At 35.6% G+C, this 26,773-nt stretch overlaps 1 protein-coding gene across 1 annotated transcript; it reads left to right on the forward strand.

Annotated features, from left to right (window-relative positions):
- Positions 1 to 2,461: 2,461 nt before the first annotated feature.
- LOC128559421 (uncharacterized) lies at positions 2,462 to 21,834 on the forward strand. Its single transcript, XM_053550933.1, has 5 exons — positions 2,462 to 2,601; positions 10,576 to 11,154; positions 13,729 to 13,887; positions 15,253 to 15,331; positions 15,865 to 21,834. Exons 2-5 carry the CDS (start codon positions 10,615 to 10,617, stop codon positions 18,522 to 18,524), a joined length of 3,438 nt encoding a protein of 1,145 aa, XP_053406908.1. The 5' UTR covers positions 2,462 to 2,601; positions 10,576 to 10,614; the 3' UTR covers positions 18,525 to 21,834.
- The last annotated feature ends 4,939 nt before the right edge of the window (positions 21,835 to 26,773 follow it).

Genomic DNA, 26,773 nt, shown 5'->3' on the forward strand with positions numbered 1-26,773 from the left:
TGAAACTGAATCAAAATTACATTGCATAAAAAGTCAATATTTCTTTTTATTTTTATTTTTTTTGTAGATGGTATGTTTTTCAATGTTTTACAATGGTCATTTGAATATAGGTCCCATGTGGGTCGAGCAATGACATAATATCACACATGGGACCCATGTGAGACCATTTTCAGTTTGCCCACGAGGGCCTGCCCATATGTTGCCCATATTAGTCCCAGATGGGTTTGTGGTGGGTCTTTAAGTAACACGTCCTGTTATTTATTCGTCGCGCATATAATCGGTAGTGTGTGTTTGTGTGTGTGTGTGTGTGAACACATTTCGTGTCATTTCGATTCTTAAACGTCTTTTATATAAAGTAGTAGATCAAATGTTGTAGCATTCTTTCTCAAATAATGTATATGGACATTTTGTCAATATTGCCGTGTTTTAAATGTGCATGGATATTTGTATTACATCCCCGCACCGATGAAAACACCAGGTCCAGATGACACTGGGGTGTGCATATGTAGGCGAAACGTAAACAGACAAAAATTATGAATGAAACTCGTCTCTTGGCTTTGCTTGTTATTCTATTTCAACCGTCTCATACAGCGGGATTCCAGTCTCAAACTGGATGTTGGTTCTGCTGGTCTCTCAACTTCAGCTTTGTCATAAAGCGAGATACAAGCCTCTTGACTCTTTGATTCTTTTAATTTAAATTTACGTTTCTACCAACCTATAGGTTCTACTAGGTGCATCATTCAAGAGTGCTAAGACGCTTTCCGGAGTTGAAGGCTCCGGGTTCGAATCCATCCCGCTCCAGTTGCGGTGTTTACTTAGACAAGGCATTTTTCATGATTGCTTCAGTCGGCCTAGTTGTAAATGAGTACCAGCAGATTCCTGGAAGAAAGGTGCAATTCAATTTAATAGTTTTTAAATAAGGGACGCTCAAAATCTTTACTGAGCTTACATTACTTGTTTCGAAACAATGCATATAAACTCACGCCCCTTATTCAAGAACAATTATAAAACGACGGTAATATATAGCTGAAATTCACAACTTGGTGAAGTGTTTGATATGATTCAATTCCTTTATTCATGGATGAAATAGCATAAAAACTGGCATTCTGTTTGTTTGAAGGGTTTTCTAAGGGTACCACAGTTTTTAAATAAATGAACCCACTCTTGAAACATGTCACATTTAATTACTCGGAAAAGGGAACAGATACCCAGATATAATTAATTTGTCTGTAACTCTTTTTCCTGGAATTTCGGGAAAAGTTTTGAAACACTTTGGTCGTTTATAGGCCTCCCATACTACACGTAAAATTTTGGCTCATTTGAAGTACAGATATGACAGTTGAATCTGTTTGAAGATAACAACAGACTTTTACATATTTTGTTATCTTAAAAGAAACATGATGCATAAAATGTTATTACAATAGTAACATGGTATAGTTCAATCTTTCACTTTTATTTTGGTATGCTATACATCATGCTTATTCTTCAAAAATGTGGAGAAAATTATGTCAAAGCAAGTCACCCCTTGACCCCTTAGGGTGTCCTTAAGCATTACCTTCTGCTCAACTTCCTCACAGCGGAATACCAGCCTCTTGTCTCCCGACCCTGTACTTAAACCTTCTCATACAGTTTGATACCAGTCTCTTTTGCTCATCAGGTCCCCAACCTTGCCTTGCTGGTCCCTCTATCTCAACCTTCTCATCAGCCTGAAATTGGGCACACCATTCATTCTGCTGTCAACGTGGCTGGAACCAGTCTTTATCTAAAATGAAAATTTCTCAAAGGCCGATTGATATTTATTTAGAAAGTTATTGCTCATTCATTTGCCTTATCATAAGAAATCTACGGTGGTATATTTAGGATATGCATTTATTCTTTAAGGTCAAAGTATCTCGTACGCACGACATCTTATCTCGAGCGCATGACATCTTATTTCGAGCGCACGGCATTTTATTTATATATATTAAGGCCTTTTGTGTGTATTCAGGTCATGATTGCCGCCGGTTTTGCTTTTGTTTCGTATATACTTATTTAACCGTTTCACAATTCCCAAATGATGTGATAAACTTGTACTTGTGGGAAGTTTAAATAACATCTGAATAGGCGGGACACTAATTATCAACTTGTCCGTTTGTTTTACTGATGAACTAAGGGCCCTAATATATATAGATAAGATGTCGTGCGCTCTAGATATGATATCGTTCGCACGAGGTAATTTAATCTTGTGCGCTCGACCACTTATCTCGTGCGCACGATGATCTTATTTCGAGCGCCCGACGAGATAAGATGTCGTGCGCTCGAGATATGATGTCGTTCGCACGAGATAATTTAATCTGAAAAAAATAAATGCATGTCCTAAACATACCACCGTAGAAATCAGTCTCTAAAATGAATATTATATTTAGCTCACAAGTATGTTCTATTTATAAACTCGCGCCACAACACATGTATGTATAAAACCATGCAATTATTACTAAAATTGATGGATAGAGATATAGTTTATAAGGTTTTGGGTAGTACCGAACACAGAAAAAAACACATTCTAGATACGCCTCTGGATCTGCAACATCCGGACTTAAGTATCAGACGATTCATTATAAGGTTAGTATTTATGCATTTTCCTTATTATAGCTTAGGTCTAAAAAAAATCTTTGTTTCCGGTAACATGCTCAAAAAAATCAGGGTAGGTAGGTCGGAAAATTTTTTTGTTTTGGAATTTTTTTTTTATTAAGGGAGACTTTTCGGAAATTATTTTTGTGTCAAAAAATGATTACAAATAAGGGGGGGGGGGGGGTATGCCTTTAGAGCAGCAGTAAGTTGATTTCTAACATCACTGGCCATGTTTAAAGCATTTTTTTGGTTATTTGGTTAAAAAGTTATAAAAAAAAATATTCACCAAGGCCATAAAAACATATAGGGTCGGGTCAAAAATTTAGGGTAGGTCGGGGTACCGGAAACAAACATTTTTTTTTACGCCTTAATTGATTTTTAAGCACTGAGTATCATAACTTATTTGCAGGTTAATGCTGAAGTTATTCTTGCAATTATTTGCCAGCATGAAAACATTTGTGTGAACATGTTTTATGATTTTCGATTGGTACAGCATCAAGGTCAGTTGCAGTTGCGTAACTGAGCTTTAGTGAAGTACTTAGTAAAAACGCGTAAATTACTATTAAGTGATCAAATAGGCTTGACTACTATTGAGCAGATTTACATAGAGCCATTTGTAAATAATCACTATAAATTAATAAGGAGTTAAACTAAGGACGTTTAAAGTGATTGACTTATCCGGAAGTCATTAACTAATTTATTTTCCTGTCCGACGGATAACAACAATTTTGGTTTCCCTAGAAGCGCTGATGGAGTATAGTTAACGTTTGTGATAAGTAAAGAAAAGTACGTTGATTTTCATTTTTGCACGAGAACATGTACTTGTAGGAATTTTAGAAAATACTCTGCTGAGACACCATACGGACGAGCAGGACAATAAAATAGTTAAGTGTGCAACATAGACTGGAAGATGAAAACATGAATGTATACATACGAACTTAGGACATAGATAAAATAGGTTTATTGTAACAGAAGCTTGATCTTCGATGTTCTGTTCAGATCAAGAGTTATCATCCGGGCTTATAATATCAATAGGGTTAGTCCAAATCTTTTGACTGTCGCTGTCCCGTTAGAGGGATGACAACTATATTATAAACTAAGTCATCCCGATAAGTCAAATAAGTAAGGCTACAATAAGGCCCGAGCATGTCTGTTTTTTATCTGAACCAAAATGTTTTTAGAACGGTGTCTGTACCTGGTCATGAATATATATGACGAAACAAGACTGTCTAGTGCCATTTATTATGTTTTAACACTATTAATGCACGATGGGCGGTTATACGTCGGGCGTAATAATTTCACGGGGACGTATAACCGCCCGAGTGTATAAATAGTGTTAAAACACGGTTTTGCTATAAGTTATTTCGATTCTTAATCATATGTCATTTACTTAAGAAATAATTTATAGCAAAACAGTGCTTTATCACTATTTATACACGATGGGCGGTTATACGTTGGGCGTAATAATTTCACGAGGGCGCAGCCCGCGTGAAATTATTTCGGACGACGTATAACCGCCCGAGTGTATAAATTGTGACAAAGCACTGTTTTGCTATAAATTATTTCGATTCTAATATGTTCTTTATTGTAAAATTTATATCAAATATGATGGAACTGTTTCTTCGCGCAAGCATGGCGCCAATAGTAGGTATTTGTTAAAACACGCCAAGACCGGAAACGGTAATACGTCTTGCGGCAGAATTAGGTTCGAGCGAAAATTATTGCGAATTATTCATCCAAGCGAATAACTATTTCAGTATGTGTAAAAATTAATAAAAACATTTGTGCAGTGTGACATTTCGTTTAAAACATGTTATTAAGTAAAATATTTCATGAAATTTGAAAGCGCTATTTCTTGATGGGTACATGGCGCTAAATATCACGTTGGCGTGACGTCAACATAACATCGTTGTGATGATTAAAGCATTGTTAGTCATATTAGAATGTAAAATTTAGATCAAAAATGATAGAACTGCTTCTTCGCGCATGTATGGCGCCAAAAATGGTAAGTTGCGAGCTCCTTTGTTTTATATATTTTGCGTATTTTGCCGTGCGGTCTAACTGATATGGTCACTCCGAACATGCGTAGAAGTCCGCTCCACTTCTGCAATGGGACCGGAAATGGTAATACGTCTTGCGGAAGAGTACAGTTTGAGCGAAAATGATGGCGATTTTTTCTGAAAAGGGAATAACCAGTTTAGTATGTGCGTAAATTAATCAAGACAGAAACTGTTGTGCAATGTGACAAGCGGTAATTTATCATACATTGTGTACCAGTCACTTTGTCGCAATATTTCATATTGCAGAGATAGATCTACTCCACATTTTTTTACGCTTTTGTACAAGTTACAGAAAAACGTGCGTGAACTTCCCTAATGAACATCCGGTCTAGAGGTCACAGCAGTGTGCACATGTTAGGCGAAATGTAAACAAACAAAAACAGAATGCAAAATATTCACTATTTCACAATAAAACTCGAAATGATGAATGAAATTCATCTTGTATATGATTTTGAATTTGAAGTCATACATTTGTATACATCTGTACTGTTTACTTAATTCATATTGCACATGTATGCTGCACACAAACATATTAGCGTACACGTGTAGTTAAACAACGACTGACATACATTTTCACATCAGCCAGTCAGAATGGTTTTGTAATCTAGACCGGAACTTTACTAGGGAAGTTCAACGAAGTTTTTGTGTAACATGGAAAAAGTATAAACTACGCGTTGTTTCTCTCAAGTAAGAAATATTGAAAAAATGTGACCGGTACGCAATAAAGGTAAAAATATCAATAGTACATATTTACCGAACTGCGCGTTTTATGTGCCCGCGAAATGATGGTTAAGTGACTTCATAACGGTACTTTTTCTTTGATGTCATTCATTCCGTTCTGTTTATGTGACCTTTTTCTTTTTATGTGACTGATAGAACAATAGAGAGAACAATGGGGGTGTCACATAAATACCGTTTCGTGAGAACGTCCGTATGAAGTGCGCAATTGAAATGGGTATAGGTATATTTTCCCATTCATGACCATGGTTCTTATTACCTGCGGCCTGAAGGCCGCAGGTATATTGGAATGCAACAAGTAGTATAGCACATGGGGACTGGGTGATTTCACGTGACTTTTTACCGATATGCGATTGGCTTATCGCATTCATGGAACGCCGTTCTTGCAATATAGCTAGCACTCTATATGATATATAGAGAAATGTTTGTGACCTGAATTCCTCATTCATTATTTCATATAATATATTCAAACTTTTAGCAATGATCAATATTGATACCTTATTGTCATAAGGGTTTGTATGTTAATTGCTCTTCAATTTCCTAGATCATTATGGTCCTGTGTTGTCAAGCAAGTCCATGTGAAGGCACGAATCACATTTGTGAAAGCTCTAGTAAAGTATTTCAATAGTCAAGGAAGAGCTAAAAGTTATGTTATACATGAAAGGGAAATATAGTTATTTTTGCTCAAAACAATAACTTTCAGAATTAAGAAATACATAGTTCATATATCTACTTGTAAACCATGTAGAATGGAATAATATTTCTTACATTAAAGCGTAATGGTATAATAATAAAAAAAAAACAAGTACGTTATTCACCCATAAGTTACTATCAAGAAATTCTGGTCTGTATAACTTCTGGCCGCAGGAAATCTTTCGACTTGTAGAATACCTAGGATATGGTATAACATGTACAGAGGCATTTTCATTCTGTTCTGGTGCCAGTGAACTTGCGTTTCATTGAACATGCGTCAATGTATGCAACAAAAAACTAGAAATATGAAAGCAATTCGAGGATTGTTAGATGCATAGATTACAGTTGCACTGAAATGTAAAACTGTCATATCGCAAAACATTCAGAACAACTGTTTCTATTTACGTCACTATTGTAACGCAGCTGGAATGCGGTTCAATTGGTTCTTCCTTTAATTGTGTGAGATGAAAGCGCCAGCCGATAATGTGTCACGTTCAGATGACTCTTTTCCTACTAGAAAGTGAAAGTACAAGTATAAATCTATATTAGCTGGGTTCCCAAAAACACATTAGAAAAAAAAAACAAGGACAAAAGTATTGAAATGTTTACACCTACACGTAAGTTTATAAACATATGCACAAATAAAAAAAAATAAAAGCACAGGTTTAACAAACATACAAAACCAAAACACGAGGAAGTAAGTTATAGGAATGAGAGTTGTTAAACAGTTATTACAAAAAGGTCATCTATAATGAATTTAGAGATTTCCCGAAATAAAGAATTCATTCATTTGTCCGTCCATCTTCTGCTTAATTAATCTGAGCCAGTTGCTTCTTGGTTGGTGGCCATTAAAGTCACTCGATCATAGTTTGGGTGAAATGTTTCTACATGTTCATTGCCACCAAGTTTGGCATAGAATGACACTGAAAATGATTATTTGAGTGAAAGTTAGATATTGTTAAAAAAATTAACTTGAAATACAAGAAGAATGTAAATTGCTACATCATTTCAAGAGCGTTTCAGCGGTTTACTACCTTCTGCACGACACTTGTGTTTATCTATAAGAATATCTTGAAAAAAAATAATCTTGGAAATGGACATGTTGAAAATTTTTACCCAAACTGTGGGCGAGTAGCTTTAAGGATAATTTATTTTACGCTTTTGTAGGAAAATGTGCTGGTCAGTTTGCGAAAGTGGATTTTGAGCAGGATTTTGAAAGCAGCCAGCGTTGATGGCAAGGGAGTTTCAGACGAAAAGCTCCGATAGCCAAACATCACAGTTTTAGTCTTTGGCACAACCAAAGACAACGTGTTTCAACACATTCAGTGCATTCTATGCACTTCAATAATATCCATAATATTCGCAGGGGACCTATCGCACACCCTATTACCTGATGTCCTCCACGCCGAGGGATTCGACTACCACAGAGGTCAGAAATCAATAACGGTGAGCAGTGGTGTTAGTTTTTTTAGCTGTAAACGGGTACTTTTGAAGGGTTAGAGCGTCGGTGTAGACGTACGGAAAGACTTGAAACTTGTTAGGATTATCCCCAGATGGTTGATCGTTTGACATGTGAGGATAATTCGATCAAATTATTTTGTAAACACTTCAAATTTGACCGTTGAATATGATTTTCGCATCAAATTTAATAAACATCCAGTTTAAAAAGCTGAATACTTCTTTATGTCGCAAAGTTAGCGACCAGGACTACTTATATAATATGCTTATGCATTTACACGTATGCCTGCACCAGAATATTTTCATGGAAAGTCGAAATGAAAAAGTACAGCTGAAAAAACTAACACCACTACTCAGTTATTGATTTCTGACCTCTGTGGTAGCCGCATCCCTCGGCGTGGAGGACATCAGGTAATAGGGTATGTATCGTGTAGGGCCTTAAAAGTGTGAGTCGAAACCTTGTATACTGTACCTGTATTTCATTGGTAACCAATGGAGCTCCTAAAGTCGCGATGTGATATGATTGTGACGGGATGTCCTAGTCTTAACGCGAGCTGCTACTGCAGTAGTCCGTAGGTAATCGTGAGGTAACCAGGGACTTTGTGGCATCACTGAAAAGATGTGACGTATTCAATGTAGTTGTGCATATTCTGTTGATTTGCTGTTCTATATCCGTAGTGGTGTCTTATACGGCACCAAGATTCCTAACATATTATAGAGTCGTCGACCTTCGCGGAGACGTCTGTAAAGTGACTGGAGTTATACTTCGATATGAACAACATTGCCTCTGTTTTATCAGCATTGAGAATCAGGATTTTGCAATGCATCCACGAGGCAATTTCAGAATTAAACCTCAATGCGGAAACTATATAATCACATAGAGAAATGATCTTGTTTTTGACAGATCTCGGACTGAAACTACGTACATGAATATTTTTCTCCCTTCTTCATATTTTGATGGATTGACAAGATATTTGGTGTCGTATGGCGAGTTTCAGGAGTTTGGCAATCCGTGCAATTTGAAGTATTTGTGGTAGCTTCAGGCAGTACCTGTAAAGTATTTAAATGGACCTCTTCATTGTTTTGCCCACCTTTGTACCTCTACACTTTATCATTCTTAACGTGAAAAAGATACATTTTACGCCGAGATATTCCCAATATCACGTAGTTTAGGGGGAATAGCACTTTCTATTTTTTTTACAACCCGCTTATGATTTTGATATCTTATTAAAGTAGAAGTTATCCCTGGCATGAATGTGTAACTGTTTTCTTGGTTAAGTGAAACGTTTTAGCTGTGACGTCGCAAATATTGCCATGCACGTCTATTTTGGCGCTACGTTACAAAGCGATAAAAATCGGTTTATTTTCTCTCATTTGTTTACATTTTCAATTTACAGCAATGAAACTTACATCACAAAGGTCTACGACGCTAGACAATATTTGTAACTTTTCAAAATGACGGAAAAAATGAAGAAAAACGACATTCTATTCTTTAAAAAAAAAAAAAATCGCACACTCGTTTAATTAACGGGAAAAGGGCTCGATCTTTTTTTTTTTTTGCCAAAAATTTCTATATTCAGGATTATAAGATTAAATGAATTATGACAATTTTTTAAAAAATGGAGAACTTTTACCATCTAGTATTCTTTTGAATCACTAATTTTCGTCCCATATCAGACGAACAAAAAGTGACGACGTCGAAGTGCACTCTTAGAAACAACGCGGGCATGGGTTCGTAAGAATATTATATACACTTAAAAAGGCATGTATGCACTAAATATTACCGTATAAATGTACTTGTATTTTCTCAATTCTTAATTTTTAATAATCAAAATATTTCACGAATGAATTTTATAACAATTCTGTTTTCAGATCTTGTTTAATCTGGCAAAAATGTGTCGTCATGTCTTCAATTAAGGTCATTTATCAATATACCAATTTCTTCATTTTTTTACGAAAAGGATATTGTTTGAGAATTCTAATAGCTGAAGAACGTTAAAGCTGAAAAAGCAGAAGAACGTTAAAAAGAATCTCGAGCCCGCCAGCTTAGCTTAATAGTCAGAGCGCTGATCTACGGATCGCGGGTTCGTGAGTTCGAGCCCTGGGCGAGGCATATGTTCTCCGTGATGATATGATAAAAGACAGTGTCTGAAGCCATTCGTCCTCCACCTCTGATTCATAAGGGTAAGTTGGCAGTTACTTGGCGGAGAACAGATTTGTACTGATACAGAATCCAGGAAGACTGGTTAGGTTAACTGCCCGCCGTTACATAACTGAAGCAGTGTTGAAAAACCCAAGGCAAACAAACAAACAAAAGAAGAATCATATGACTACAGTGAGGTCACACGAACATGTGACATAATAGATTCATGTAAGTGTAGTGGTAAACTCAATGTCTTTCAGAAAGACTTTTCCACAGGCGGTAAATATATTTTTTCTTAAATGAAGTAGTGTTTGACAATACCTTGTTTACCTTTAAAATTATAGTACATTGCAGTGATAGGTGTTAGTATATAGAGGTTTAGATTTTATACATGTACTTTTACCTCTGCTAGTAAGGGTTCGTGCTTTATTTTGTTGAGCATCAGATATGTCGCAGTTTTGATCATTTCAGTTTCAGTTCACGCTTATTATTACATTGACCTATAAAAGTCAGACGTAGGCGTACATTTGTGATTAATCACTTTTTCAAGCGGATGTTAATACTACGGTGGTAGGTTTAGGACATGCATTTATGTTTTTAAAGATTAAATTATCTCGTGCGCACGACGTCTTATCTCGTGGTCACGACATTTTATTTCGCAAAGGCAGAATCACTTGCCGCCAGCAGGCTGAAGATTAAGGACGTTTTAAAGTCAAGAGCCCGGCAAGCTAACAGTTAATAAACTGACCATCCCACCCATTATCCTGCCACCCGAATTTTGAAACTCCTCTTACGTCAATGAAGATGGTGTATACATGAATCGTAGCCGTCTTGTTATCAAAAATGATATAGATATCTTTTCCTATTTTTCAGAATTTCGGAAGGAGAGAGTCCATGAAGAACTAACCAGCAATGTCAGATTATAGTTCTAAGCTTGCAGACAAAGGTTTTTGTAACTGGATCAAAGCAAATCTCGCTATATCTGTGACGAAGAATGGCTTGCAGGATGTTGTCTGTAACAAGCTGCAAGCTGTTCACCAGGATGTTTTAAACAGCACACGAACGGACGATCAGATTCGCAATAACATTTTTTGTTCAGATTGCACAACGCAGAGCATTATACACTGCTCGACAAAATTTCCGTGCAATAGTCGGGCAAATGTGTGTCCATTTCATGAACAAGCAAAGTACCGAGAATGTCCAAATCGAATTTGTGATAGGATTAGAGATAAAATAGAGAAGATACATGTGTTTAACAAACCGTCATGGAAAAATACACGGGCTGAAGCGTGGTGTAACTCATACTGGGAATACGCTAAATGCTTTATGCCCCCTTGTGGATATTCTGATAAGCCATCATTCTCTGAAACAGATTTTAATGGAATCATTAGTATAGTGACAAACGAGTCCTCTTTTGCCAGTCAGATTGACACTAAGGATGTCTGTGAACAAGTAAGTAAATTTGCTATTAAAGAAATATGATTAGAGACAACAAACAGTGGCGCATTCCATATGCTCTTTTCTGAAACTGTCAAGCGTCGATTTGCCTTAAGAATGGTGGTCGGGGAGTGTCGGTGTAACGGCATGTGTAGAACTCTAAATCTCAACTTTTCAAATTTTTTTGGTTCCTACAAGAAAGTTTGGTTTACCAAATTAGTGGTGCCACCGCTTTAATTATACTAAATATTAGTGATCCATCGTTGTTTATCCATATTTCGAAGATTTTTTTTTCTGTTTTTGCTTCTAAAATAGTTTATTACAAATAAAGTTTGCCAGAGCTAAATCTAGAAAACAATTATGCCGGAGTAATAATTGCTACCTCTGCAAAAACCATATGATACTTCTTGCATACCAGACGGGAATTTCCAGTGTTTTCACCGGTGCTGGAAAACTTCATCGTACACCCGGGGTTGTAAGTGACTCTCGTGCACTAAATGATGTTTAACGAACTACATACATGTAGAAGATTTATGCAGGAATTTATATTTTATTACATAAAATGAAATAAAAAATAAATGTCTTGATACATGAAGTTCTTCTTTATTCCGTATAGTATATTTTTCGATTCAAAAAACGTTATTTTATCTCGGGTAAGTGTTTACGCGGAAACTCGGCTAGAGCCCCGTTACCGCCTAAACAGTTACCCTCGAGCCAGATATTCCCACCTACACCTACAACCAATGAAATAATCTTATAATATTATTTTTTTACTCAATGTTTTCGGATACCAATAAAAGAAATCGTCGTTGTTTCATATAAAATTCAGTTTTTTTTATATCTATTTTGATACAGTTTTTATATTTTCATTCCATCTTAGACATACTTTCCACAAGTCATACATACATTTGCTTCGAGAAAACAAAAAGGAAAAAATATGTTGAATAGTATGCAGTGAAATGCAATCAATTGAGTAAAGTACCCTATTATTGCCGCATTTCAGAAAGCGATCCGCAGAATAAACACCCTACTTTTTGTCAAGTATGTCTTACTGTAATCCACGAGTTAAGTAATACCCTCTTGGTACCCGATTTACGCGCAAATGCGTTAAAAGTGGGAAAAATAGGATCAAATTATTAAGGATTTTTTTTTTCGAATACACCAAGGAAGCATATTTTTTACTGTTATGTAACCTTTTATTGTTTTACAAAGAAATGAATCTTAATCATTTTCTGAAGCTATTTACCATAGTGTGTGCAACCAGTACTGCCGGCTTAAACAAAAAGGAACATTTCAATATACTTTGTTTATTCATAAGATTAAAATATTCTTTTTGATGGATATTTGATGCAATCCGTCTACAATATCTTTCCACTATATAATATGTTGAAGTTGGTCTACGCTCTGTCAGTGTTTGCTAAGCACCCTGCTTCCAGGGAGTGTACCTTAAAATGATGTTCCTTGTTTGATTTTCTCTCAAAAATGGCATGTAAGCATATACCCAGCCAGCATGACTATATCGGCCCGATATAGGTATAATGTCGGAATGTCGGCAACATGTGCCGATGTAGGGCCGACGTCGGGCCGAAATGAGTGAGTGAGTTAGGTTTTACGGCGAATCGACACAAAATGATCATATATCGCCGAGATCGGACCGTTGAACTGCCGCAAAATATTGAAATCTGTAGATCGACATCAATCAGTGTAACTATTTCGTAAGTCGGATTGACATCGCGCCGATATTGGATTCTCTAATATAGCTATATTTTTCAAAATATTATTGATAAACGTGAAAAAGTAATCTAATTGTTTTTGTGTGCTAATTTATTAAGCAAATATGATGTATGCCAGAATTAATCAAACTAGGTTCCAAACAAAATTTGTAGACGTATTTAACAAAAATCTATATGTAATAAAGGGAGGTTATAATTAAGATGAATTTTTATTTTATGTAGAATGCCGCCATAGAAATATTTATATTTACAAAAAAAAATGAAAATATAAATATGTTTAAAATTCTAATTGAACAATTTTAATAGTGTTAAGAATATACAGAAAACTTGCGTAACTGCATAAAACATGTAGTATATAGTTGTGAAAAATATTATATCAATAAAATCAAATAACCATCATAAACATGATGCGAGACACATCTGTTCTCAAGTAAATTACTCTGAGAATTTATAAAGTGCATATTTGAAGAAAACTTTGATGAGGCACTGTGTCACACTAGTTCGCGACAACGATATGATCTGCCAATATCGGGTCGATGCCATTTTGATGTTGGCCAAATATCGTTTGCCAATGTCGGACCGTTGTCATTATGATGTTGGACCGATATCGTCTGCCGACGTCGGGCCGACATCATTTCTATTTGCAGCCGAAACTGAAGCCGATATCGGGTCGTTATAGACAACGAAGTCTGTTTGATATCGGGCCGATATAGAATGCTGCCTGGGTAACCATTTGCACTAGCCGATGTTTGAAAACAAAACTCTTTTCACAGATACTGATCAAACATCCATGTCCAAAACTATTGTATTTTTTAAACATCAGACTCAGTCTATAGAGTTCGCCTCTTTTCTTCAGGCGCGAAGTATTGTGAATGCTGTAAGACATAATTCAGACCTTTCAGTCAGTGACCAGCGGCTTGAAGACATAGTTACCGTCCTTCAGCAGTTTCTGTCATGTTGCGAAGAATTCAAGTACAATACTCGGACATCTCAAGCTAGACTGAAACTGGAAGAGGTATAAAACCAGTCAGTATTTATTGCCGCTTTAAACCCTTATCCTGCTTAATTTCCATAATGAACTTGTCCATCTTTCAATTTGGACAGTGTCATTAACTGTTAAAAGAGGTGCTCACTAAAAATGGTCCTGACTGAATGGCGAACAGTGCAGATCTTGATCAGACTGCACGGATGTGCGGGATGATCATGATCTACACTGGTCGCATTGGAAGAATCAATCGTGTCCAGCATGATAATGGTTGATAGTGTAGAAGATTGAGTCTTGTCCGTCTGATTGCACGTTAGTATAATTCATACGGTCATGATAAATTATGTAATTATACAGTGATGGAATTTTGTTTCTTGCATACTGGACTGGAGTTCCCAGTGATTTTTCCGGTGCCGGGTGAAAGATAACTTTCTTGCTGTAAATCATATAAAAGCGAACTATTTTTATGGTTAAACTATCAGTTGTTATTATTACTATGTAAAACATGGTAAAAATGATTTACCTTGACAATTCTGCTCTCTTCCTTCCAGAATAGTTCTAAATATGAAAAAAGTTATAGAGAAACACATGTTTATTCACGTACATTTCTCTCGCTTCGTTTAATTCTCTTCTGTAAAGAATAATGCTGTCAAGAGAGTCGTTTCTTATATTTTCTGAACAATGCCATTCTTCAAACAGATCGCTTCCGCTCAGTTACTTTATTTGCTGTTGAGAAATTTTAATGAAACTTAGTCTGTTGGTAGCTTACAGTAAGACAATGTTGGGGTTGCATTTGTTTTGGTATCAAGGTCAAGGTCACAGCTACTAATTAGCTACTAATTTCTGCCCAATTACTGTAGTTTGGATTGATGTATTAAGATTAAACTTATAGAACTTATAGAAAAGCCAAGGTTGGATTGTATGTGGATATGTTGGGTGAAGATCAAGGTCAGCATAACTTAATTAATCTGCATGCTTTAAAAATTCAACTTTGGCGCAGTGGGCTAATGCTTTGATCTGTTGTTCCTTTCGTAATATTTCAATATTTAGGGCAGCTGATAGGTTGTCCTAGTTCAAGCGCGACCAACTTGTTTTGTAATAAAAAATAAACTATTTAGAAAATAAAGGGTCAAGGTCAGTTTCACAGTTACAAACAAAAATCACTAGGAACAGCAAAAGGGTGGTTTCCATTTAATTTACAACATTGGATTGACAGAATGTCACTAAATTTGGTGTATAATGAGCTTGTATGAAGAACTGGCTTTGGATTGAATATACAGCAAGAAAGGTGTTGACGTATTGCTGCAGTCCGACCATTTTTGTAGAGAAGACATCCACCTTTTATTGATTTTTTATTACTATCGCATTACATGTATTTAGTTCCCTCCTTTCCAGTTGAAGGGTAAATCATTTTCAATCAATGAGGGTGATGTGAAAGAGTGTATGAACGATCAATATGAAGATCTTTTAAAAGGTAATTATTCCAACATTATAATCATATTTGAAAATGAAATGGTTTGAGATGTACACTTTTCATTACATCTTAGAATCTTCTCCATCATGCACTTGGACCGTCTCAAGTCCTCCTGCATTAAAAAGGATTTTATTTAATTTTTCGTTTTATTCTTTTTTATTCTTTTAATTTTCTCTGTTACGATATACATACAAACATAAAGCACATGCTGTTATTCTTTATACAATTCTATAGACCTATCAAGTAATTAAACTAAATTCATTTGTTTAAGATATACGAAATATTTCAATTATTTTCCTTTCAGTTTTGCAAATAAAGCTGTTTTGTATTTCAAAAAGTGTATTCACTGTGCATGATTAGACGCTAAAAGTAAGACAACAGTGTAAAGTTAACGCCAGATAAACAAAGAATAAAAAAGAATACAAATAAAGATAAATTTTCGTTTTATTCTGGTATTGGAGTAAGTTCTAGTTATTTATTATTATTTTTTATGTTTAAATTAAGTGAAGGTATTTTATTCTTCCTATTTTCAGATCTGAAGGCGGACTTGATACAGTTTAATAAAGATGTACATGGAACAACGTCAATATCAATGGCGATAAAGGAGAGAGACTTCCCTCTTCAGGAACTATACGTACCACCGATAATACACAGGGTCCACTCTGGCAATACAAACGAAAGTGATGACCGAAGAACAACTCCCGTGGCAACGTTTAAGGACATATTTTTTGGTTGTGATGGGCGCTACCGCGAGATTTATTTATGCTCTGACGCTGGACTTGGTAAGACTGTATATGGAAAACGACTTGCATTGATGTGGTGCCAAGCAAACGAAGCGGATCAAAAGGAATGTAACTTTACCCGAGAGGAAATAGATGTAATGAAGAGTTTTGGTTTTGTATTTTTCATTTCATTGAAAGAGACGGATCAGACACAAGGCGACGTTGATGACATGATTGTAAAACAGATAATTTCGCATCTGGCACGAGTGTCAAGCTATAGGACTGAATTTGTAGAAAGGATCTTAACGAATGAGACATGTTTGATAATCTTGGATGGTTTAGACGAATGGTCACATTCCACAGAACATATTCCACATAGAAAATCAAGGAAAACATGCACGTTCTTCACGACAACAAGATCTTGGAAATTTACAATCGCCAAGATAAGACAAAGTAAAATAGATCAACAACTTGAAATGGCAGGGATCGATGCTGCCGGAAAACAGAAACTGATGTTTAACGTTTTAAAAGTCCTGACAGGTGACAGTACTGATGATGAGTCAGCAAGTCAATTAGAGGATTTTAACGAAGAGATAGCTAAAAGACATATAGTAGAATTCGAGACTACTCCAATGCTTTTACTTTATCTGATATGTCTTTGGTTTGACAAAAAGCCACTTGGTGACTCTCGTTGCAGTTTGTATAGCAACATCGTGGAAATGTTGTTACAAGAAGTACCAAAACCGCAGAAATTACCAGAATTGGCAGATGAAAACAAGAGCATACCGAAATGTTTCGAAGGAAACGAGCATTGCTGCACAAACTTCCGTTTTATCGAAGATTTAGCCTATCTTGCTTTTAAAACGTGCTTTAACAAAAAGACAGAAACTAAGTATGTTTTTACAGATGTGATAGCAAAGAACTACATGTCTGAGCAGTGCCTAGAATTTTGGTTAAGGACGGGTATCTTAACACAAGTCACAAGAAAGATAAGGCTCACAACACGTGACATTAGCGTGTCGTTCATTCATAATACCTTTCATGAGTTTTTCGCAGCACTGCATCTGGCACTTGGAGAACCAGACGTTGTAACGGACGCTGTGAGAAAAGCGTGCAGAGACTTGAACTCGATTCTTCAGAATGCAGGTATTTTTGTATTCCTTTGTGGACTTAGTCCCGCCACTGGCAGCATGATTTTGAATAGTTTGTCTGAACTTCTAGCAAATGATGAACTCACACAAAGGCTTAGGAAAAACACCTACGTTTTTCTTGATTATTGGGAAATCTGTGATTTAAAACAAGACTTTCAGAATATGATGGTTACCTGTGTGAATGAATCTAAAGACAATGGTTATATTTCTAATTATCACTTAGAAGATATCTTTTTGAATTTTGATAGTGAACCAAAGAAACGTTATATTAGCGCTTTGTGTGATTTGACTGAACACAAGAATGTTAAATCCGTCAAATTTGGTCGGTCTCTTGTCCCTGGAAAAGTACTTGATTTGCACAAAATCCTGAATGTACAAAACATGATATCTCTACAGAAACTTGATTTATGGGGTCAACCAGACAAAAGAGATGTAGAGATTCTTCTGCAGGCATCCCCAAAAACGCTAACGTGTCTTCTTCTTCACGGATGCGAAATGAAAGGTACTAGAGAACTTGAAAAACATATAGAGATATCTGAAGACAGTTTTGATTCACTGCAGACTTTGGTCATCCTCAATAGCATAGACCTGTACTGCATCTCGCTAAAACATGAACTGATACGAAAAATACTCACATGGCTAGAAGAGAGAAAATGTATGAAACAAATTAAGGTTGCTCGCATAAAGTGCTTAGACCACCCAGATTACAATTGCAATTCTGACGAATTTATATTCGATCTGTCAGAACACAAGCATCTTGACATCGTTGGAGTGGGGGACATATGCGTTGCTGATGTCAAGGTCAACTCGTTGGCGTTACAGGAATTTTGGGCGGGAGGTAGGGAGCCAGTTGTCACATCCTTTTTGACCAGCTACGCTCCTTCGGCTATCAAGCTACATACACTTGTTCTTGAGTTTATTGACTCGGCAGCAGTTGTTGAATGCATTTTGAATAAGTTGCCATATTTGGACGGTATTCGTTATCTTCAGCTGAAAGACATGGATCTGCAAGAAAGGGAAGTGATATTAACAAAGAAGCAAACTGTTAAACATCTACGACTAATAGAACTAAAGATGGAAAGTAGAGCGCTGAACAACTTAATAGAGGCGTTAGGGACATACAACAATCCTGTCACTGTGGAAATAGCGTCATGTGACATAAGACCAGACAAGAACGATGAAAATATCTGCTTTGAAAACATTAGAGATATGATTGACAATAAATTTACTGTGATTACAAATTTGAGGTGTTCTGGACATGATAATGCTTTTGCATTTAGAACAGTTTCTTCTGATAGAGGCTTGCCAGGTCCATTGTAGTTATAAGACTTTGAAGGGAATAAAACAAGTGTAGCAATAACAAACTAATACATGTTTGAAGTTAATGGAAATGCAACATATTATGCAGCTACATTATGTAATATCATAAATACGAAGAAAACACTTAAACAGGCTACCTTTTATGCCTTTATCGATTGATGATTTATGCTTTGCATTTACTATATCAGTCTCTGTCAACATATATAAGAACCAATGGAGTGTTTACAGGTCGGTTTGATAGTGCTTGCAGGTACCACAAGGCTGCTCATTCTTGCATAAAAACTACTTTTTTCACTGGATCCGCCCATGTATTAACGGGAGAAAAATCGTGTGCAAACAAGGCAATTCACGTGCTGTTAATACCCGATTTTTATTTTTGAAGTGCTTTCCCAGGGACGTATATGTAATTCTGCGCAGATTGACATCTGGTATCTGCGTCTTTTTTCTTTCATAAAAACCTCTTCTTCAAGCATTAAAAATGCAATCTAAACCATAGAATGTTTTACTGTATCAGTAACTTACGCCAAATAAGCTGCCCCTAACATTGTGCGTACTCGTTTCTTCCCTTGTTTACTCCCCTTTTAGAACTCTGCGTCAATTCAGATTTTGTAGACGAATCGCGTGTTTACCTGTGCGATTCTTTGTTTTTAGGTATCATATTTATGATTTTGATAAGTATCAGTCAGTATGATTTTATCTAATTTCTCGAAGAATTTATATAAACAGCTTGGAAACTTGACACTACGTTCGTACTCATCCGTATTCCAACTGCGTGTCCGTACTCCATATAACTCGGATGTAAAGTTAAAATTCTTGAAATTGTGATCGAGTCCACCAAATTGTGAAATGATATGAACAATTATTGGTAATTTTATGTTTGTAATAATGAGAGATAAAAAAATCGCTTAAAAACCTTCAGGATGAGCTTTTGATAGATTAAGTGTTGTTTATTTCCAGGCCCTGGATACGGATATTTAAAACATGTTTACCGTTTCCAAGAACAACTGGAATGGTAAATAAAAAATGTACCGGAATCGTCAAGTCATATATAAAACAATACATAAATCGTCGTGAAATATATTTTTATGCAAGAATAGCGACAATACACGTTTGTTTCGTGTATTAACGTCTGCAGAAGCCTTTGGGATATGTTTGTGAACTCGACCTTCGGTTTCGGTCACAAACAATCCCGCGGGCTTCTGCAGACGTTAATACACAAAAAACGTGTATTATTCCTACATTATCACCTTAGTTGTTTAATTGATTTAATGAATTAGTCACTGAAATTTAGGCTACTGGGAAGGCGCTTAAATCGAAGATAAAGTGTTTGTATTTTACTGTATGTTGATGAAATTATTCTAGTAGCTGAGAATGAAATTGATTTATAGCATTTGTTAGATGTTTTGTCCAATTAGTGTTCTGTTAATATGACAACAGTTAATTTTCAAAAAAAAAGTAATATTGTGCATTTAAGACCTCGGATGGTTAATAGAACATCTTTTCTTGCATACCAGACGTAGATTTCCGGCTGGAAAAAAACATCTTACACCCCGTGCTGTAAATGACGAACTACATATATGTAGAAGATTTATGCAGTGATTTATATTTTATTTCACAAACGGAATAAAAATGGAATACCTTGACAGGTCCTCTTTGTTCCTGATAGTATATTTCTCGATTCAAAAAACGTTATTTTATCAAAAAAACATAACGTTACGCTGCAACTGATAAAACAAAACCGGAACTAAGCTTTGTCATTTGTCTTTGAAACGTCATGACGTCGTTCCTGTTTACGGACGTTGGTTTACTGCGCTTTGTTTAAATACGCTACTATAAGGAATCGTTCTTAAAAGAAAGTCATTCGATTGATTTTATTTTTACAATAATTTCTTGAATTTGGTATGCAAGAAAAAGATTCGATCACTGACTGTAAGTCCAGACGGAAATATCTGGCTCTTGGGAAACTGTTTACGCGGTAACTCGGCGGAGCCTCGTTACCGCCTAAACAGTTACACTAGAGCCAGATATTCCCATCTGCGCCTACAACAAGTGAAAGAGTCTTATAGTAGTTATCACATGTGGTAGACATGTTTTTTTTTTAAATTGTCGACCATTACCCTATTCAAATCTTCATTTGCATGAGCTAAACCGCAAAGTCTGTGGCGCAAAGTGCTGTAGGGGACATGGGCTCCTAAAAGCAAAGTTAAAAAGGTTTGGTTGTTTAACATATATGTTTATACGAAAACAAACAAAATGCAAGCACAAGATACAAAAATCTGATAATATACATTTGTAGTTTGTTACAACAATTTGGTCAAATTAATCTACGTGGTTTGCAAAATTCATTTACTCATTTTTCATCGCAAAGAGATAATAGCAGTATAGAATTATATATCCTTGTGTGGAAAAAAACTGTTTAATTAGTAAAATTGGTCCTATTGGTTATGGTATAAATAAGCACAAACATCAAATTAATCTACGTGATTTTCATGAATTACATGTACTCATTTTTCATCACAGATTTTGTGATTTGTTGGTAATAGCAGTTTAATATTATGTGTCCGTGAGTGCAAAATAAAATGTTTAACTAGTGAAACTTGTCTTGGTGGTCATGGCTTAAAGAAGCACAGAACTTACAAATTATTTAAAAACAAATTTCGAAACCGAGACTTATGTGTCTATACCTATTGTACCTATTTAACCTAGAGCACACTAGCTAAGCTTAGAAATGTTTTATTTGATAAAGCTAAGGATATTGATGTGAATCTTTATGACATGGGCGATGTGCATAAATGAATGTTTGTACTCGCTAATGATGATAGCAAAATTAGTCGCCAAAACCAGCTTCAGCATGCTGAAAATTTGTTTTAATACTTTGTACAAACATATTAGTTACAGCTATTCAGAAATAGTTCATTATTTCTTTACAATTGGCATTCATTTTAAAAGGGAGACAACTTTTTCCCGAATATTTCAAGTATCCGTCGGGTAAAATTTATCTCCCTTGAAAATGAATGCCATTTGTAAAGAAATAAAGAAAAACAATTGCTGAAAACTGTGTTCCACCTTGTTAGGTGAAATTTCACCACTCGCACGCTATTGCAAATGTATCAAAACGAACAGGTGCAACAGTTCTTTGAAAATGGTGAGTTTTTAAAGGCGTTTGACTGTCCGGAAGTGGGGCCCTTTTAAGCAGTCCTTTTCCGGAATTCAATGTTTATATCAGTATACTGACACTTGTTTCGTAAAGTAATATACATGTTTTACATGCTGTTCAATTTTCATGTTAAACAACTCTTTCTTTCTATGATTTGGTGTTGTTTGATTTTTGTTTTTCAACATATTACATTATTCAGGCGACAATACTCGGAGGTAATAAACGTCGGCATCGCAATTTGGTGACCGTTACCACATAGCTGTTGTCATTCCCGTTAGATTTTCTACCATATTGCTCGTTGGGTCAATTCTTCCCCATGAGTGAAAATTTGTGTACCAAAATAACCCCAAATTCTTCATATTTGAGAATGACTGATGCAACAATTAACCCTAAAACACGTTGTCACAAGTTAATTATCATAGAAATGAGTTTTTTTTCTAGGTTTGCGGTTGTTTGCTTGTCCTTGAGTTAAAGGGTATGTAAAAATTTAATTCCTATTTTCCAAGTGCCTAAAGAACCGTATTGAGATTAAAGAAATAGCAAGAAATGTCAGCAGACAAGGAAGCTTGTTGCAAAAGGTGAAAAGTTTAACAGCAGCATATTCTAAGAGTTTTTTTTTTTTTTTAGTTCTGAATATTTTGTTTGTATGGAGGGGACTGGGGTCGGGATGAGACAGAGTGCTGGTTCGGCTGAACAAGGAACAATACTGAGATACGCATTTAAAGTGAAAATAGAAATATATCGAAGGATGGGGGTGTGTGAATGGAGGTGGATAATTTTGACGGGGATAGTGGTAGAGGATGGGGTTCGGTCTACGTGACAATATCAAACAAGAAAATATCGATAGAACCATAGATGCTCCACGGAATAAGATTATTAAATTTTAAAAGAACAAAAGTGGAATTCGTCGATTGGGCACAATACCTTTGTCTTAGTAGTTCAGCATCTAAAGAAGTTTCTTAGAACTCCAGCAAGTTGTTGCTAAGAAGTGTGCACAAGAAATATGCCTCTCTTCTTGGGAGTGAAGCTTCCTATAAATTTTTGCTGAATATCAGACAATGTGTGCTTAGGAATACTCAGAAGTGATTGCCCTTTGATTATTCAATATTAGTATACAAAATTGTTCTGTAGCATACTTATGTTGAATAATCAAAGGGCAATATCTCAGTGAAAATCATCCGACCGGAATATGAAGATAATATAGGCATCTCCTCTTGTGAACTAATGCTGAATAATCAAAGGGCAATAACTCAGTGAAAATCTTCCGACCGGAATATGAAGATAATATAGGCATCTCCACTTGTGTACTAATGTTGAAAAATCAAAGGTCAATAACTCAGTGAAAATCTTCCGACAAGAATATGAAGATAATACGGACATCTCCTCTTGTATACTAATGTTGAATAATCAGAGGGCAATAACTCAGTGAAAAATCATCCGACCGGAATATGAAGATAATATACGCATCTCCACTTGTATACTAATATTGAATAACCAAAGGGCAATAACTCTGTGAAAAAATCATCCGACCGGAACATGAAGATAATATACGCATCTCCGGTTGTTCATTACTTCATTTAAAATCCACTTACTTGATAACGGTTTTTCGACATGTTCTAGCATATCAGATTCTCAGAGACTTATATTCCCATGAAGAACTATAATTATCGTTACTACAGAAGAAACAGAAAAGGGGGTGTTTACTTTTGTATAAAAAAAACAACAGTTCTTTAAATAGAACCCGCTGAATTTACTCCTTTTCGCTTCTTTCAATGTCAAGGGGGATAAGTCTCTGTGTATGTGAGGGTAGGAGGGTGACGGGATAGTGTAATACTAAGAGACAATATTAAGAACCAGTGAAAACACGTGAATAATATGGAACTCGAAAACATCTAGGAATTACAAAAATAAATTCACAAAAGTGATAACTGCCAAGCTGTTGATGATTTTCAATAAAGTATTGTCCCATGAGTTCGTCAAATTTGATGATATTTTGGCTATTATACAATAGGACATTGTTGGTATATTATGGTTCAATGATTTTTCTCAGAGTTAAATGATGGGAGAAATACGCTTTTACCTCACCTGTCACTTTTGTGACTGCTCTTCGTCCGTCGCCCGTCCGTCCACACTTTCTTGTGAACACGATAGAGACCATATTTTGCAATCGATTTTAATCAAACTTGCACACAACTTGTACTGGCGTTATATCTCGGTTCCGTTCGAAAACTAGCCAGATCCCGTCATGGGTCCCAGTGTTATGGCCCCTTAAAGGGCCACAATTTGCTATTTTGCCTAGTGAACGCGATAGAGACCACATTTTGAATCTTTTAATCAAGCTTGCACACAACTTGTATTGGCATAATATCTCGTTTTTTTTTGTCGAAAACTGGCCAGATCCCATTAACGGTTCTAGAGTTATGGCCCTTTAAAGGGCCAAAATTTGCTAGTTTGGCATTTGCAGCCGTATAGAGACTTCATTTATGAATTGATTTGATACAAACTTGCAAAATATATTTAACAACAATAGATCTTGGATTCCTTGATGAATCCGTCAAATCCAATCTTAGGTTCCGGAGTTCCCTTGATTGACCACTGAAAGAGCCAAAATTTATACCCTGTGAACGCGATAAAAGTGACATTTTACATTCGATTTTAACCACACTTACACACAACTTAAGTCACAATACGATCTCGGTTCCTTTCGAAAACCGGCTAGATTCCATCATGAGTTCCAGAGTTACTGCCCCCGAAAGGGGCAAAATTTTCTATTCTTTCCCTTTCAGTCATAATTATATTATAATTATACCAGATTTATATATAAAGGTTTCTTTTCATACTTTGATTTAATACAAATTTGCACAGAATGTTTGTCTTCATGATTCCTAGGCCAAATTCGATACTGGGTCATGTGGGGTCAAAACTAGGTCGCCCGCTCAAATCAAAGGAAAAGCTTGTTAACACTCTAGAGGTCATATTTATAATCCTATCTTCTTGAAACTTGGTAGGAATGTTTAACTTGGTGATTCCTATGCTAAGTTAGAAACTGGGTCATTTGGGGTCAAAAACTAAGTCACCACTCAAATCAAAGGGAAAGCTTGTTAACACTTTAGAGGCCACATTTATGACCCCTATCTTCATGAAACTTGGTCAGAATGTTTATCTTGGTGATTCCTAGGTCAGGTAAGAATCTGGGTCATGTGGCTGATGATTTTTATAACATTTAGCTGTGGCTGTGACATTTAACGTTAACCTTGCGACATTAAAGCCGCATGGTTGTGACATTGAGCAGTGGTGTGACATATTAGGTTATTTAACAATGTTCTGTACAATACGGAGATATATCTCGTATTGTACAGTACAATGTTAAATAACCTTTTTATTCTATGTTTTTTTTATTTCAGTTTAAATTAAAACATTTTCTCTGAATATTGCTTTTTTTCTGCCTTTTCTGATTTCAAGACGCATAATCAAACTCTGTTCATAGAGCGCCTACTTCACCCGATTTACGTATGTTTAACAAGGGACTGTTGAACCGTCCAAATACGGGGAAAAAACACGTGCGTCCATTATGGTATTATATTGTACGGTCATGTGTTGCAAATAAACATTCACGACTGGATAAATAAAATAGATATAGAATAAAACTGTATATCTTGAAATAGAAATCGCATTTGGAATGCCATGACGTCATTTTGTTTACTAACGCTTCCCTTACACGATATTTATTGATCGAAAAAGCGTGTTTAAAAAAAAGTGTTTAAAATGAATGAGAATGATGCTATTATCAGTCGTTTGAAATTCTATTTTAAACAGGAAACTCTTAATTACTCGCTTTTCATGTTTTATATTAGAATAGGTTTTTTTCTGATTTGAAGTAGATCCGCTTATAGAACCGTGAAATGAATGTTAATGAAAGAATTTTTTATTTTACTTGTGAAATACAAGCCGTGTGTTTACAGAATTTTTGTAGGTTATAGTTGCATTACTCTATTTTGTTATAATTTTAACCTTTAGCCTGCTGGCAGCAAATAATTCTGCCTTTGCGACCAGTGCAGACCAAGATCAGCCTGCACATCTGTTACGAAGCAAAATTTCACCCATCAAACTGTTAATGTGTAATAACCAGGTATCTTTTATTATTAAACTTCCAAATTTTCTTTCAAAATATATTTTATGTGTGTATCCCCAAGCTGTAATTGGTTATCAATTGATTGTGACAGCCTTTCTTCCTTAGTATTTTAGGTTAAGGAAGCCACAAATGAAAAATAATACTAATTAATAGTATATAGTGTAAAACAGTTTTTCGAAAATAAGACATATTTAGTAACAAAAATCATATATTGTATATTTAATGTTTAAATGCATTTTATATTTCCAACACTGTTGACTTTGTAGAACATACTTCACATATTTTTCATTTCATTTCCAATTCTATTATATTTCTACATACAATACATACCTTAACATAAATTATACAATTTTTATACCTTATGACATAACAAACTGATACTAACATTTTAACTGATACTATCTAAGGTTTGAGGCATTTATTACCAACAACATTGTCTGGACAAATAAACTAGATTTGATTTTTTTTTCATGATAAGACCATTTGTGAACTATTATTGTATAAGCTGAACAAAACATGACTGTTCCAAATAGACACATTAAATTGTCACCCTTGAATACCATTTGAATTTGGTACATTGGTTAAGGGTAATTATGCACAACTCACCAATATACTGTCACTAATTGACCAATCATTTTACGTTATTTAGTTAACCAATGATGTTACATCTTGTGTATATTCAGTTGTATATGTTGCATTTATATTTCAGTTCTTATCTAAAAATTTGTTTTTGAACTTTAATGGTGTTCTTCCATTAGATCAGTGGTTATTCATGCTGGAAATTTCTACTAAAACTACATTTGAGCCGACATAGCGCCATGAGAAAACCAACATAGTGGCTTAGCGACCAGCATGGATCCAGACCAGCCTGCGCATCCGCGCAGTCTGGTCAGGATCCATGCTGTTCGCTTTCAAAGCTTTTTATTATCAGAGAAACCGTTAGCGAACAGCATGGATCCT

This window comes from Mercenaria mercenaria, chromosome 9, assembly GCF_021730395.1.
Source record: "Mercenaria mercenaria strain notata chromosome 9, MADL_Memer_1, whole genome shotgun sequence".
In the NCBI taxonomy this organism is placed as follows: Eukaryota; Metazoa; Mollusca; class Bivalvia; order Venerida; family Veneridae; genus Mercenaria; species Mercenaria mercenaria.